This window comes from Abrus precatorius, unplaced genomic scaffold (genome assembly GCF_003935025.1).
Source record: "Abrus precatorius isolate BTA unplaced genomic scaffold, Abrus_2018 Scaffold8, whole genome shotgun sequence".
NCBI classification, from domain to species: domain Eukaryota; kingdom Viridiplantae; phylum Streptophyta; class Magnoliopsida; order Fabales; family Fabaceae; genus Abrus; species Abrus precatorius.
This window is the reverse complement of record NW_020874428.1, coordinates 8,787,941-8,805,001: the sequence shown is the minus strand read 5'-3', so window position 1 is coordinate 8,805,001 and position 17,061 is coordinate 8,787,941. Positions and strand designations below refer to the sequence as shown.

Genomic DNA, 17,061 nt, shown 5'->3' with positions numbered 1-17,061 from the left:
TGGATAGCCATAGCTACATGGATATAACGTGTGCTGACCTGACCCTTTTTAGCAAAAGTATGGTAAGGAGTATTAGTCATGAAACGAGTGAGGCTTGTGGTGCTCCTACTCTCATTTGTTTTGCGCAATTCAAGATGAGTATCCACCACCCTCATTTTTCCAAGATTTCTCAATCATCTCCATCTTCCACACTCCCAGTGTACATTTGTACTATCCATACTCGTCCTTATCATATTCCTTTCTCATTTCATTTCTCTTTATCTGTATTTCCATTTCATGTCTATATTTTTTCATTATATTCTTACTAACATATTATTCACACTTTTATCTCTCTATTTTTCTCTAGTTTCATTATTACATCATACATCATTCAATCATTGCCGAGAGTTAGTCCCCTCGAACTCAATCCACATATACATGCATGTACACTCAAAATAAAGATCATACACATCATCAAACACCACAAAACATGCTCCAAATATAACAAAAACATGTTCTCACCCAACATATACTCAAAATCATATATTGCACCATAGCCTTTTTTATGAACACAAGCTAACCACTTTCTTAGTAACAAAATAGAGCTCTCCTTACCTTCAAATGAAAGTTTAGTAAAGGGTTTTTGAGGATTCTTGCTTAAAACGTGGAGTTGTTCCTAAATATCACAAGAGATCTCATTTAGAGAAGGAAAATCAAGAAAATAACCAAAGGAATGGAGAATCAAGCTTCAAGAACTTACCAAGAAGTAAGGAAAGTGAACCCAAGCTTGGTGTTCGGAGAGCAAGTGTACCCATCGAGAAGTAATAAAAGGTTCTTAAATTAAGTTCCCGAAATATTGTCCCACAAGGATTGTTTTTCGATTACTAAGAATTTCCTAATTCAATTGTTTAAGCTTCAAAGATATGAGATTAATTAAAACAAGAATTTATAAAATTAATTATAAACTAAAAACAAGGAATACAATGCACGTTCTGGTGAAACTTATCGGAGAGGAACCTAGGGCATATGAGTTTTCTCATTCAATCCTTTATGTTATTTTTCTGTTTAACTCTAAATCCGATTTCCTTGTGATTACTAATCATTCATACGAATACTATTAATACCCAATGGTCATGCAATATTAATATTTTTTTCTCTAAATTAACATCTCCAATGGTTATGCAAGACATCAATTTACGAAAGCTTAAGGAACCTATGAACTTGTTAATTTAATAACGATTAGAAGAGAAAGATTGGTTTGGTCCACCTAATCCTTTGTCTCGTTTTACCCTATAGATCTATTAATTAACCGGGGTACGGTCGCTTGACGATATGATTAATTAGGATTAAGAAAGAAGCAAAATAGGATAAAATCTAATCACGAAACATAAATCAAATTTAGATTCAGACATCAAAATCCCATAAATTCATGAACGATAGTTCCCATAGCCCTAGCTATGGACTTAGTTACTCATGCTAAAGAAAAGAACTAAAACAATCATAAACAAAGCCGTAAAGAAAAGCAAACTAGAATGAGATGAGTTCCCGATCTTCAAGTACAATCGCTCGAAGCTCCAAGTCTCACAAAAAATATGCCAAAGATCCCGTGCAAGAGAAAGGAGATGAGAAGTGTCAAAGACTAGGTGTCAAAAATGGTCCCCTTTACGATGCCTCAAATCTCCCTTTTAATAGGGTTTGAAAACCCTAAAAACTCTTCATAATTGGGCTTCCCGCAGATGATCAAGGTCGTGCAAGGCCTTGAGCACGACCGTGCATGTTAGAAGGGTCTGGGTGTGTTGACTACTGTGAAGCTCTAATCTTCTATCAATTTAGGCCCAAAAACGCACCCAAAGTATACTTACGGCCTCTTTATACCAAACTGCATAATTAATATATAAATTAGTGTAAACACAAATAAAATAAAGGTCAAATATGAATATATGGGCTGTAAAATAGGGCCTATTTACAGACTTATCAATTCCCCCATACTTATCTGGTTGCTTGTCCTCAAGCAAAGTGCTGGTTAAGAGAATAACATAATAACTTGAAACATAATACCACACAAGGAACCAGAGATGAAGAAGATAAAGAGAGCAACAAAAGTAATATCACTGAGCATAAGCAATCAAAAGGATTCCCAATTAGAATCTTATATTTCCATACTTTTCACTCAAACGTCAAACTAAGGTACTCTACTTTCCCCTCTCACTAAGGGACAAAATAAGATATCACTCAATTCTCCTAAAGAAAAGTGTACTACCATAGGCTTGACTATAAACCGACTCTCCACTAAATAAATTAAATGCAAGTAAAAATCATGAGGTCTTTTCAGGTTATAATGTGGCCAAGGGGTTATAATAATTGAGGTGAGATAAATGAAAGAAGAGGATATACAAATAAATTATAACAATTACAACATCCCCTAAGTTTACAAATGAAGCTCTTGGAGTAATTTTTATATTTTTGTATGTAAACAATATCTTTACTCCTCTCTCCTTTCAATCATATATAACCTTTTTTCTTTTTATTTTTTTTCATACTTTTTCTTTCTTTTTGCACATGAGAGATATAGAGGAGAATTTATCAAACAATTCAACAACTCAATTGCTCCATTCATAAACTCAAGGTTATCAGAACATTCTATAAATTTAACGCAAGGGACCAAGAAAAATCAATAAAGCTCAAATTGGACAACTAGTTGTATCTCAAACATGCAGAAAGTCAAGAATAAAAAAATCCTATTATGCCTCAATTACATTAAAACGTGCAATTAAAAAGAGAAGTCTTAAGTCGGTTCCAAGTCAAGTTCTAGAGCACAAATCCTAAGGAGATAATCACACAAAACAATGAGTAAAGGGGTACAATTAATTAGATTAAGGTAAAAATTTCCTTTAAGGCTCAAAAACTCACATCTGTGGGTTAAAGTTTAATGTAGAGCATAAAAGTAAGGAACTTAGCTAATTATTAGTTTCCAAATGACAGTATAATGCCAATAATAATCACTCAACATGCTATTCTATCTGAAAAAATTGGGTCCTATAAGGGTAAAAAATTTAAATTATCATAAAAAAAATAGCATAGACACTTTACTCAAGAACATGCAATAACAATCATATAATTAGCAACTACTCCCTCATACTTAAAGTGAAACATTGTCTTCAATGTTTGAAAGCAATCAAATTAAAAGCATGCAAAGAGGGCAATTGAATAAAAAGGAAAGAGGTTCCCTGATAATTCTTGGCGCAACGGCTTTGGGTGAGGGAGTACGACTATGCTGAAATCTTAAGCATGCCCATGCTTATGATGTAAAGCTTCTCTCACAACTACAACTGAATGCATGGCTATGTATGGGATGAGCACGAACATGCTTTCATATTAGAGCTCAAAAGTGTGTGCGGGAACAATCAACTCCGTCCTTCCAATCTTTCAATATGCTTATTCTTTATTCTAAAAATAAAATAACAATAGCAAAATTAAAATAAACAAAAAAAATAAAATTTAAATAAAATAAAAGACACAGGTTGCCTCCTGGGAGCGCTTGTTTAACTTCACGAGCCTGACGTTCTTGTTAAATCATGGTGGGAAGAAGGTTGAGCTTTTGGTGCATTTTGAGCCCAAATTGGTTGAAAAATAAGGTTTCACAGCTGTCAGCACGCCCAAACTCCAGCAGTTAGCACAGGGGTGTTTTGACTACATGCATGGTCGTACTTATGTCTTGCATGGTCGTGCTTACCTACGAGAAGTCCAACTCTAAAGCAATTTTAGGGGTTTCAAACTTTACTAAAGGAACCCAAGGGCAACAACTTAAGCACTTTGGGATTAGCCTTTCAATATTTCTGAGACCTCACATCTCTTTTCACATCTTTCAACCTTGGTGTTGGCCAATTTGCGCATTGGATCAAGATTTCTCCTCATCTCTTCTCTATTGAAAACTCCTTTAGTTTGCATTTACTTTTTGATTACTATGGATTGTTTTATTGTTATTTTGATTTTCTTTTATATTATGTCTAGCTAAATCCATAGCTAGGGCTATGGTGGATTCTTTGCATGACTCTGTGAGATTTGTATGATTTATGATAATTTCATGTTTCCGTCTTAATTGGTGTTACCCTATTGAGCTGTGTTTGTATGTTAGAATTGATAACTCTTAAACATACCATAATTAATTATATTGTAAGCAATCATACCATATATAGTTAATGGATCTATAGGATAAAATAAGACAAAGGATTAGGTGAACTAAGCTTAATTCTTTTCTTTCAATTGTTATTAAATTGATTGCTCATAGGCACTTTATGCTTTCTCTTCCTTTTACCTTGTACGATCATTGGGGGTAATAGTTTAGAGAAAAAACTATTAACATTGCATGATCATTGGGTGTTAATAGATTTAGCATGAGTGGTTAGCAATCATAAAGAAATCGAAATTAGAATTAATCTAAAAGAGAACATAGAGAAGTGTAAAGATGAAATCATGCGCCTAGGTTCTTCTCGATTAGTTTACTGTTAGAGGTTGCACTATTTTAATTTGTTGTTAATTAATTTTATATTCAAATCTTTGTTATATTAAATTTTTCCTCCTTTAAGTTCAAACAATTAAATTAAGAATTTATTGGTAATTAGAAATAATTCTTATAGGACGATATTCCAGAAACTTATTTTAGAAACTTATTTTAGAACCATTTTATTACTTTTCGACGGGTACACTTGCTCATGCATGATGCGATTTGTTTATGAATCTTTTCTTTATTTAGTCATATGATATGATGCATGGGGATCCAAATCACTCGGAACATAATCATATAATTATTCCTTACTCCATAAAAGTTGTCAACAACAATGTGCTTCAAGAGTGCTATTTAGGAATGGACCTACCATAACCCTAGTGATAGGTGTCTATGTCAAGATTGGCAAGGATTTATTAACAACGTAACCTAGTTATAATGAGCTACTTTGTGTCATTGAGTCATCTATCCACCATCAAAGTTCTCCTAGAACCGAAGACATTCATCTCTTGCATGAGTATGATGCATGATGAACATTTGTGTAACCTTATTATTGGTACACATTCTTTACACATTCTTTACTTAACCATTCTCATTCTCACTTCAAAGTTTCACATCATTCCAAGTCCAAATACCTTGGACAATCACATAAAAGCACATTCTTCCAAGGACAACTCCACGATTTCCATTTTGTTCAATGGACAATTCTCATACTTTGTCTAATGATTTTGTACTCATTCATTAGTTGGTTCTATTTTAGTCTAGTAGTTCAAGGCTATTTTAAGCTTATTGATCCTTAGTTACCTCTTGGTTCCTATATTTTATTAGTGACTATTAAGTCAATTAGTTACTACACTTAGTATCGTTGGTCCTTAGTCTTTTACTTAATACTAACTCTGCTTCACTCTTAGCATTCCTCAACTCTAACTCTCTAATTGTAGTCTTCAAACATCTACTTAAGTCTAAAATAATCATCTTAGTTTTTAATTAATTACCAATTATAATCCTTAGTGAATTTTTCTAAGCTTCTATTGTGCTATGTTATGGATGTTAACTTACCCACATAAGGGAAGTACATCCATGAGTTATGTGTACTCAGATGTACATGGAGATGTTATATGTCACTTTGTGTATAATGTGGAACACTTATATAGAGTATTATATCTAAGGCTAGGAGCGTCACAAAATGCACGTTAAAAAGCAAGTTAAGAATCATGAGAAGTATTAGCGAATGACATAATGGAGTGAGTTTCAACATCATAGGACCCAATCAGTGCAATGTAAAGTATTTGATCTTGTTGTATCCAAAGTAAATAATTTAATTTAAGACTTAGATATCACCATTAATGATGGTGGAAAAGGAGGCATAGTGTTGCACTAATCACGTATCCCTCAAGGTCTCAAGCAACAAGTAAGGAGTGCACTTGTTTGTACTAGGTTCGATAATTTGAGGAGTTTAATTTGAATGATAATTGTATAGATGTATTAAACTTCACAAGATCTTTAGGGGTTGTTAGGGAAAGAGAGTTTTGGAAGGGAGAAGAGGAGAGGGTATAAATTTGTATTTTAAATAAATATATTTAAAATTAATTTTTTTAAACAATAAAAGATATAAATTAATATATCAACAAAAAATTAATTTATTAATAATATATTTATCATCATAAATAATATATAGTTATTTTAATTTAAAATTAAAAAATATATCCTTCCCACCTTTTTCCTTAAAAAACCTCCTCCCGAATATACTTTTAGTTTCAATAGGAATAGAAGAAGTCACAAAGGTTTAAACTTTGGAGGTCATGTGGATCAAAATTAACAATGAACCAGTATAGATAATTTGATAACATGCAAAAGAAACAAACTTACATATATTGATCTCATATTATTTAGTTTACATACAATATATACACAAAGCAACTCTTAAGATTTGTTGTACAACTATACAAAATAACAAGTAAGTAACAATTTTTGAATTTAGTCAATTATAAATAACAAATAATAAAATAAATTTAGATGATAACAATGTATTAGGATTTCTTCTTATAATTAAGTTGTATTTGCATACTCTAAGATCACACACTTACACAATCTTGTTATCTTTTTAAGATTTTTATTTTTTACATTATGTATTGTAGTTAAGTTCTCGTACGAGACAGCTCTAGATTATGATCAGCATCCATTAGAACTAGTGGTAACAATGAAGTTCTTATTTCATTACGTGGATTGCTATATATTTTGTCTATCCCCAATAATTTCTGTCTATTGAACACATATTGTACACTGCATTGTTTAACTAATCTCATTAATGCTTTTTTATGCATGTATGTGATTTCTTATTGATTGCTTACGTAATTAATTCCTCGATAATTGATAACAACAATAATAAAAATACTTATAGAAACTACAATAGAATAAAACTAATGATAAATATTAATTTTATTTTTTGATTTTTTATAAAAATGCTAATTCGTTTCTTAAAGATATTTATTAAAGAGAAAAATTAATAAAAATATTATTAATACACATTGACCGTATTTTTCAATGCATTCTGATTTTAAATAAAATTAAATTTTTTACTTTATATTTTTAAATCATTGTCGTTATGACACTAAATTGAAAGACATTTTTTAATATTAATTCTTGATTTTTTTTAATTCAACATTTAAGACTAATGATGGTAAAATAATAAGTGATTGATTAAAATGTTGTTATGCATTATTTTTTGTGTCAGGTGCTAAATAAAAAATTGTAATTAAAATATGATAAAAATATTTAGTCTAAAAATATATTTAAGTCATTAATCAAAATTTATTCACTTATAAAGTAGAATGATTCTTCTTACGTTGAATGATTATCAAATAAAAGATAATGTGTAACAAAATATAATTATAAAGTAGAATAATTCTTCTTACAATGATCATTTTATACAAATCAACGAGGTAAAAATTATTTAAACAAATCATAAACAAAACTATAATAGTTAACATAAATTAGTGTATTACTATAATTTATAAATAAGTAAGCAAGATAATATGGTATAAAAAGTTTTAAAAGTTATAATATTTATAAGTTAATCTTTTAAATATTTTTTTAATAAATTCTAATAGCTAATTTGTTATATTCGATGGCTGTAGTTGAAATATAAGATTTAAAAGTTGAAAAAAAAATACTAAACTAAGAGATTTAATGGAATCAAATAATCCCTACTTGAAATATTTGCATAGAAATTTTGTTTATTTCTTTATTATTATACTTGAATATCACATGCTCTTAATTTCTCCCTCCTAAATAGTATTCAAACTTGTTTCTTAAATAATTATACTTTTTTTATATTGTCATACTTTGAAATGTGACTTTTGTAAGTAAAACTAATTAAATTTAAAAATATTATATATTTATTTTAATTCTTTTAGAAATGAACAACTTGGTTAAATGAAAATGAAGGTAGTAATTAAAGAAATATGGTTGAAAGTAAAGAAATGCAATAAAATCATTCTTTGCAAAATTTGCTTAAGTCATATAATATCTGTTTAAGCTAAATTTATGTAGTAATGACTATACAAATTTCATCAATTTTCACTCAAGACATTCCTCTTCGCTTAAACTAAAAATACAGAAATTTTTAAATTACATTCAACACTACTTAAGCAATATTCTTTCAGTAAGTAATTTTTCTTTTAACTTCCTCTTAAGCAATGTTAAATTGGCTTTAGCAAATTTTGTAGACATTATACTATGCAAATGCAATCAATGTGCAAGGAGAGACATGTGAAAGATTTAAAATGACATTAAACATTTTATCAATACAAAAGTTGATTTTTTATGATGAATTGAAATTGTTTGAGTTTCAAATTTTTAATTCTAGAAATCATAGGCTGCATACATGAGTTTTGCGTTAAACCCTAAAAATTTAAAATGATATTTAATGTTGTATTAATTCAAAAGCTTTTTTTAATTATGAATTGAAACAACATTAATATATGAAAGTTATAATTCTTAAAATCACCACCTACATGCAGGATACATACAAGATTTGTATGGGAAAGATTAAAATTAGTATCAATTCAATTTTATAAGATCTAAACTAACAACTTTTGAATGCCTAAAGAGCAATTTTGTAAATTTTTACAGAAAAATAAATATTAAATTTATAAAAACTACCATTATAAAGTAAAGATAAAAGATCTGAATCGTTAATTTATTTTAAAATATATATAATAATTTAAACACACTAACTCACTCATGTTATGAAATGAATGTAAAATTATAAGGAGCAAGTGAGAAAATAGAAAGAACAATATAAAGAGGAAGAGAAAATCTCAATTTCATTTCACATCACCTCGCCTCAATACAAATGAGATACTTTTATAGCCCTAAATCTATAACCTAAGTATCTCATCTATTTAAATGAGTTTTAAACAAAATAATTATAAAATCATAAGTTACAAAGAATATGAAAAGTTATGAAAATGGACATTCACTCATATAATAATTCATAACACTCCTCCTTCAATGTCCATTATTTGAGAATATGTTTCATAATATCTAACTAGGAAAAACTCAATGGGATTAAAACCTAGTGAAAGGAAAAATATATTATTATTTAATACGTTATTACATATTGCCTCATTAAAAACCTTGCCAGGAAAACTCAATGAGAAAAAATCATAGCTAAGAAAAAAAGAGTAAATATTCTTCCCCTCATATGGACAATCATTTCTTAGACGATGAAGTCCAATCTTGTGAACTAGTTGTTCAAAAGTATTAGTTGGAAGTGACTTTGTGAAAATATCTACTAGATTCTCACATGAACGAACTTGTTGAATATTTATATCACCATTCTTTTGATGATAATGGGTAAAAAAGCATTTTGGAGAAATATGTTTTGTTCTATCTCTTTTAATGTATCATTCTTTCAATTGAGTAATACACACAACATTATCTTCACATATGATTGTTTAGGTCATTTTTCTCAAAGATAAACCACAAGTTTCTTACACGTGTTGAATCATAGATCTCAACTAAACACATTCTCAACTTGCCTCATGTAATGTTAAGATTTTTGCATGATTGGATGATGTAGCCGTTATAGTTTGTTTTATAGATCGCCATAAAATGATTGTACCATCACATGTAAACAAATAGCCTATTTGTGATCTACCATTATGTTAGTCAAACAAAAAATTCACGTCTGCATAACCAATCAACTCAAATTTAGATTTATTTGAGTAAAATAAACTCATATCCATTATACCTTTAAGGTATAAAATATATGTTTAATTCCATTCAAATATCTTCTTGTAGGTGAAGAACTATATCTTGCTAATAAGTTAACAACAAATGATATTTTAGGTCGTGTATGACAAGCAAGATATATTAGTGCTCCAATTTTACTAAGATAAGGTACTTTAGGACCTAGTAGTTCTTCATCCTTCTCCAGAGGTTTGAAAGGATCTTTGTTTACATCTAGTGACCTTACAACCATTAGAGTACACAATGGATGTGATTTATCCATATAAAATCATTTTAACACCCTTCTAGTATAAGTTTCTTGATGCATAAAAATTTCATTCTTTACATATTCAAGTTATAATCCAAGACAAAAAATTTTCCCTTCCAAGATCCTTCATCTCAAATTATTTCTTTAAGTAATTTACTGTTTTTAAAATCTCATTAGGAGTTCTAATGATATTTAAATCATCAACATAAACAGCAATCATGACAAATCCATTATGAGATGATTTTTTATAAAAATGCATGGACAAATAGGATCATCTTTATATCCTTCCTTCAACAAATATTCGCTAAGGTGATTATACCACATGCGTCTAGATTGTTTCCATGCATAAAGTGATTTATTTAACTTGATCGAATAACCTTCTCTATAATTTGAATTGTATGCATTTGGCAAATTAAAATCTTCAGGGAGTTTCATATAAATGTCATTATCAAGTGAGCCATACAAATAGGCTGTAACAACATCCATTAATCACAATTCAAGTCCTTCATTTACTACTAAACTGACTAAGTGTCAAAAACTATTTACGTCCACTACAGGTGAATATGTTTTTTCAAAATCAATGTCAGGTCTTTGCAAAAAAAACTTGGGCAACAAGTCATGCTATATATCTCACAATTTCACCTTTTTCATTTCATTTTCGCACAAAAATCAATTTATATCCAATTGGCTTTACATCTTCAGGTGTACAAACTATAGGTCCAAAAACTTGATATTTTGTAAGCGACTTTAATTCTACCTCAATTGCATCTTTCCATTTTTCTCAGTCACTTCTTTGTCTACGCTCGTTGACTAATTTTGGTTCATGATCTTCTATAACAATTATCACATCCAATGCTACGTTAAGTGAAAAAATATCATCAACATTGACTTCATTTCAGTTCCATTGTATTCTATTCATGATATAATTTATCAAGATCTCTTTATTTTCATCATTTTCAGGTACCTGTGTTTCTTCAGGAACTAAAATATTGATTATGTCTAATGATTCTTCTGGAGTCTTTACATCCTCATTTTGGTCGCCTTGATTCTTAGTTCCTTTTCTTTTTCAGAGAATTTTTATCTTTGGAACCGAAAGGTCTACCACGCTTCATACATGATTCAGATTGATTTGCAACATTAGATTGTCTAATCAGAACATTGTTTCTAATTGGAGCATTAGTAGCCGAAACATATGATTTAGTCACTATTTTTGGATTCATAAACACATTTGGTAGTTGGTTGGCTAAACCTTGCAAATGAATCATCTTTTGAACTTCTAATTCACACTATTTTTTTGACGATCAAGATGAGATAAAGATAATTTATTTCGACTTATCTCCTTTTCCAAATGCTTATTTTCTCCTCCTAAAGTAGGAAAAAGTGATTCATCAAAATGACAATCAGAAAATCGAGCGGTGAATAAATTCTCTGTCATTTGCTCAAAGTATTTTATTATAGATAAAGATTCATAGCCAACAATTGGAACAATATTTTGTTGTGATGGAGCCATCTTAGTGCGTTGTGGTGGAGCAATAAGAACATACACTGCACATCTATAAATTCTAAGATGAGAAATATTTGGTTGTTGACCAGAAACTAATTGCAAAGTGGATAACATATGATAGCTTGTTGGCCTGATGCGAATAAGTATTTCAACATGCAAGATGGCATGTCCCTAAGTAGAAATTGGAAGTTTTGATCTCATTAGTAATGGTCTTACAATTAATTTTAAACGCTTGATTAGTGATTCAACAAGTCCATTTTAAGTATGTACATGTGCTACAAGATACTTAATATCAATTCCAATAGACATACAATAATCATTAAAAGCTCGAGATGTAAATTCACTAGCATTATCAAGGCATATTTTCTTAATTGGATAATCAGAAAAATGAGCTTCTAAACGAATTATTTGTCCAAGTAATCTTGCAAACACCTAGTTGAGAGTTGAAAATAAACAAACATACGATTATCTAGTTGATGCATCAATTAAAACCATAAAATATCTAAATGGTCCACATGATGGGTGTATTAGTCCACAAATATCACCTTGTATATGTTCAAAAAATATGATAGATTCATTTCCAATTTTAACTAGTGACGGTCGACTAATCAATTTTTCTTGGGAATAAGTAACACATGAGAAATTATTAGATTGAAGAATGTGCTAGCTCTTCAATGAATGTCCACATGAATTTTCAATTATTTTTTGCATCATGATTGATCAGGATGACCTAACTGTTCATGCCAAATAAAAAAATTATCATGATTTATAAACTTCTGATTTACAATAATGTCTTTCAATTATATTTATATGTGTGTAATATAAACTAGAAGAAAAAGAAGATAACTTTTCTAACACACATTTATTATTTGAGATAATTTTTCTAACGTATCCTCATCAAAAACTTTTTCTCCACACAGTTTTAATTGGGATTAAAATAAACAAATAATGATATATATTTCTATAAAAAAAATAAAAATGAAATAATATCGTACCTTTATTCAATAATGTTCCTTTCTTGAAAAAGTGTGTACTAGAGTCTCATGCTTTATTCAATAATATTCATTTCTTAAAAAAGTGTTTACAAGAGCTTGGTGCTGATAACATGTTATGAAATTAATGTAAAATTATAAGGAGTAAGTGAGAATATAGAGTGAAAAATATAGAGAGGAAGAAATAATCTCAATTTTATTTTACATCACCTTGCCTCAATACAAATAAGATACTTTTATAGCCCTAGATCTGGAATCGAAGCATTTCATCTCTTTAAATGAGATAACAAAATAGTTATAAAATCATAAGTTACAAAAAATATGAGAAGTTATAAAAATGGACATTCACTCGTATAATAATTCATAACAACTTCAATTACTAACTTGTTTTAGCATAAGCCAAATAAAACTTGAAATTCAATCCAAACTAGTTTGAAAATAATATAAAACCTAAACCAATTCAAACTAATTTCTGATTATTTAAATTGAATCAATTCTTTTATTTTTTTTATTTATTAAGGGAGACAATTTTAATTTTTTTAATTACTAAATAAGTAGACTTCAATTAATTAGAGTAACAAAATCTCAATACATAAATTCATTTAGTAGCTAACTCTGTATTTAAGTGGCAAGTTTGGTTAAATATAAGAAGTTAAATATCTAATAAATGTGAAAAAATATTAAAAAATATTAAATCTCATAATAAATCATAACTTAGTGTAAATTAGAAATCATAAATCAAAATAATTTCATTTTTTTCTTACAAAATATGAACATTTAATAACTTAATATCTTTGTAATCCAGTTGGTTTAATTTTAAATATGAAAACTAAAAATCGGGTCAAACCATTAAAATAATGCAACTTTTCAATTTTTAATTTGTTCGATTAACAATTTCTTCAATATTCGATTTTGTTAGCATCAATTTATCAGCAGCTTAAAACGATCAATTCTTGTACACCCCTATGGCTAAGAGCCATAGCAAAAATGTCAAAAACTCACTTGTTTTTGTTACAAGAAAAAATGGGAGGAGAAAAGTTAAGGATAATATAAAAATATAACATTCTTTTCTCGTTTAGTTGCACAAGAAAAAATTACAAAAGAGAAAAATATAAATGTGCAGCTTAAATATAAATTGTTTTCCATCAAGTAAAGAAAAAAATTTCAAAAAATTATTTGCCTGTTATTTCATTTCCCCCGTCCGTTCTCTAAGTATTTGCCCACCTGATTTTTCATTTTATCAAAAAATAAAGAAACGTCACTTTTCATTTTTATCTTTCCATTTTTTATTTCACCAAATATGTTAGAAAAGAAAAAGACTAAACGATTGTTATTTTAGAAAATATCCGCTTTGCCTCTTTTAACTACCTTTCTCCGCCCTACACCATATTGTAAACTATTTTTGGGAAAAATAGAAAAGAAGTTGCAAGGTCTCGGCAAGCTGAGAAAATGCCACTATTCAGGGCATATTCCAATCCAACCAAAAAGAACACAAAATATCTTACTTGGCTTGGCCAAGTTCTGTTTCTCCTCAATCTCCACTTCATTCATCTTTCAATCAGACTCAAACAGGGTAAATCTCAATGCAAAGGCAAATCAACTTATAGCACAGACCTACATGGCAATGCGTTCATGGAATCAAGCTGCTCACAAACACTAAATATCCATTTCCATGCTCATAGATAAACTAAATCATATCACCATAAAAAACTTGCAACACACAAATTATGCCCAATGGCAATAGGCCTTTGACTTGTACTTGTCAAATAAAGATTTTCATTAGCCATCCAACTATGCCTCCATTACCCGTCAGTTAGAGAGCATCAGCTTATCAAGTATAAATGAAGCCAAGAAGGCTACATAGCTTCATAAATTATAAACTTCCATCATATGTATAGATGACATTAATTACTCCACACATAATTGGCTGTAGTAATTGTTCTTTGATCTTTCTTTTTTATGACAATGGAAAATAATGAAAGCGTCAAGGTAAGGTAATCCATCGTCTTTACTTCCCTCCTTATTCCATTACAAACATGATTTCTTAACATTCATCACCCAATATCTTATACAATTCATGCAATTATATTAGCAATTTTTCTAACATGCAATGTTGCACAATATAAAAAATTATATAAGGTAAGTTTTCATAGAAAATTGTAGCATTTAACACTATCAATGCATTAAATAACATTGAATTCCATAACTTTAAATAAAAGCTTTCCGTATATAACTTTTTATCTTTTGCAATACTGCGCAGGTTAGAAAAATCCCCATATTAGAGAGCTTAAAAGTAATAGCTTAATACAAAAGAATTTCAAAATTTGCAGCAATAAAACCAACAGAACTAATTAAGGCAATATAGCAATACTAGGTACTTACTGATTTGCTCTATCATATGGTGTTCCACTCACTGCAGTAGTATATAAAATACACCAGTCAAAAAGACAATGCTAGGTACACATGTGACACAATGCATTCACATCTCTGGCAATGAATGATTTTAAAATGTAAAGGAAGACCCGTGGTAGAGATATTTGTTGAAGCTCAAGAGCTAACAATCCCGTCAAAGCAGCTTATTACGAACTTGCTTCACTAATATCAGAGTGAAAAATAAATTGTACATCCTATAATATAACAAGCAGGTAAATCTGCTGCATCTACATAAAAAGGAAAGACAATGTAATAAGGACCTTGATTCAACATATCAATTCGCCGCCCCAAACTTCCGAAGCATATCGCAGTGCGGTGTTTCCCGGATATAACCCCACTGGCGACGCTGCAACTCAAAATGACAGTTCTGGCGGAGAACGCTGAAGTACTCCCTTTCAACCCTTTCTTCAATTGCCGCAAGCTCATTGCTCCCCGGTGGATACTCCTGAGAAAATTTTGCAGACTTAACATAATAGTTAACACCCTTGGGCGTAGTCAAACGGTGTTCATAAGGATAATTCTGCGAAAGCACATATATAGGATCCGACGAAGGCAAAAAGTTGACTAGCAAAATGAGCAGAACCGGAAGCAACTGAATTAAAGCGCGAACATTAAAGCCACCAGAGCCAGGTTCAGCAGGCCTATGGGCCATCCCAGGCCCAAAACTGAATCCACCAAAGTTAGCTGCTGGAGCCATTCCTCCAAAGAAAAAGTTCCTAAATATCTCCTCAGCATCAATATCAGCCTCATAATAACCATTAAAACCCCTCGCCGCAGGCCTCGCCGCTCGCTGCTCGTAAACCAATTCATCCTCCCCCGAAAGATCATACTTCCTCCGACTCTCATCATTGCTAAGACACTGAAACGCCTTCGACACAGCCTTGAACGCTTCCTCGGCGCCCGGGGCTTTGTTCTTGTCGGGATGAACCTTCAGAGACAGTTTCCTATAAGACTTCCTCACATCCTCAACAGTGCAACTTTTCTCCAATCCCAATATCTCATAATAGTTCTTCTTCCTCTTAATCTCTCGGATAATTGAAATTTGCTCTTCGGTATATGTGACCGATGAGGATGATGAGGACGACGATGGCACCGTCGCAGCCCTTCGACGGATAGAGGGCTGATCGGGGCCCTTTGTGGGCTCCGCGTAGGCGGCAGCAGGGGGCGGATCCCCTGTGTCCTTCTCTATCGCAGACAATAGATCGTCGACGGGAAGGGTGGGGTCGAGGCGGCGAGCTTTCGTCACGAACTTCAACGCTCGTGTCCGATCGCCGTTTTCTAACGCCTCTTTGCCGATTTTCAAGCATTTCAACGCGTCGTCCTTGTTCCCGTCCATTGTCCAACAAACGCTCGTAACAGATTTTCAGATGGATCTTTGTCCCTAGAAAATTAGGGTAACGGAAGGGAGTGAACAACTAGAGAATTACATGCCAGATTCAATAACAACAGAAAATTTTAACGAAAATAAAGCGATGTGAAATAAAATGCAAAATTGAAAGGATGAGTAGGTTTGGTTGGTAGATTGAAAGGGATTGATTGAGCTTACAGATGGAGAGCGAAGACGAGCGTGGAAGAATTGCTCTTCGAAGATCGAGAAGCAAGTGAATTAGGGTTTCATGCCCACAGGTACAACAGAAATTGTGCTTTACTTGTTAGTGCCCCACGATTCGGAAATTGGAGCCACTCTGAAAATCTTGTTCTCTTCTCGCATTTATATACTTCGTTTCGTCTCGCACCCGTATTTATCAGTTTCTTTTTTGTTTCTTTTTTCTTTTCTTTTCTTTTTTGTCAAAAGAGATGTTTTTCACTCTTTTTCAAGGGTGTTTGGGAATTTCATCAACAGAGTTCACAAATAATTTATAACTTTTATAAGCATTTTTAATTTATTTTAGCAAAATTTTATATAAATTATTAAAATAAAATACTTTTTATTTATGTTAATAAATTTTATTGTTAAATTTATAATATAAATTTCTTATATCATAAAATTTTATTAAATAAGTATTTAATTAAATTATCATTCAAATGTACATTTATTTTAAAGTTTATATTTTAATAATTATATAAAATATATCTTGTAATTAGATATTTTAATTAGATAAAGATATTTTATCACAATTAAAATATATTTTATGTCAATAATGTT

At 30.6% G+C, this 17,061-nt stretch overlaps 1 protein-coding gene across 1 annotated transcript; it reads right to left on the bottom strand.

Moving 5' to 3' along the window:
* Positions 1-14,810: 14,810 nt before the first annotated feature.
* LOC113847087 (chaperone protein dnaJ 49-like) lies at positions 14,811-16,632 on the bottom strand. Its single transcript, XM_027475952.1, has 2 exons — positions 16,462-16,632; positions 14,811-16,296 (listed from the first exon to the last, which is right to left on the bottom strand). The coding sequence occupies exon 2, from the start codon at positions 16,249-16,251 to the stop codon at positions 15,190-15,192; it is 1,062 nt and encodes a 353-aa protein (XP_027331753.1). The 5' UTR covers positions 16,252-16,296; positions 16,462-16,632; the 3' UTR covers positions 14,811-15,189.
* Positions 16,633-17,061: the final 429 nt, after the last annotated feature.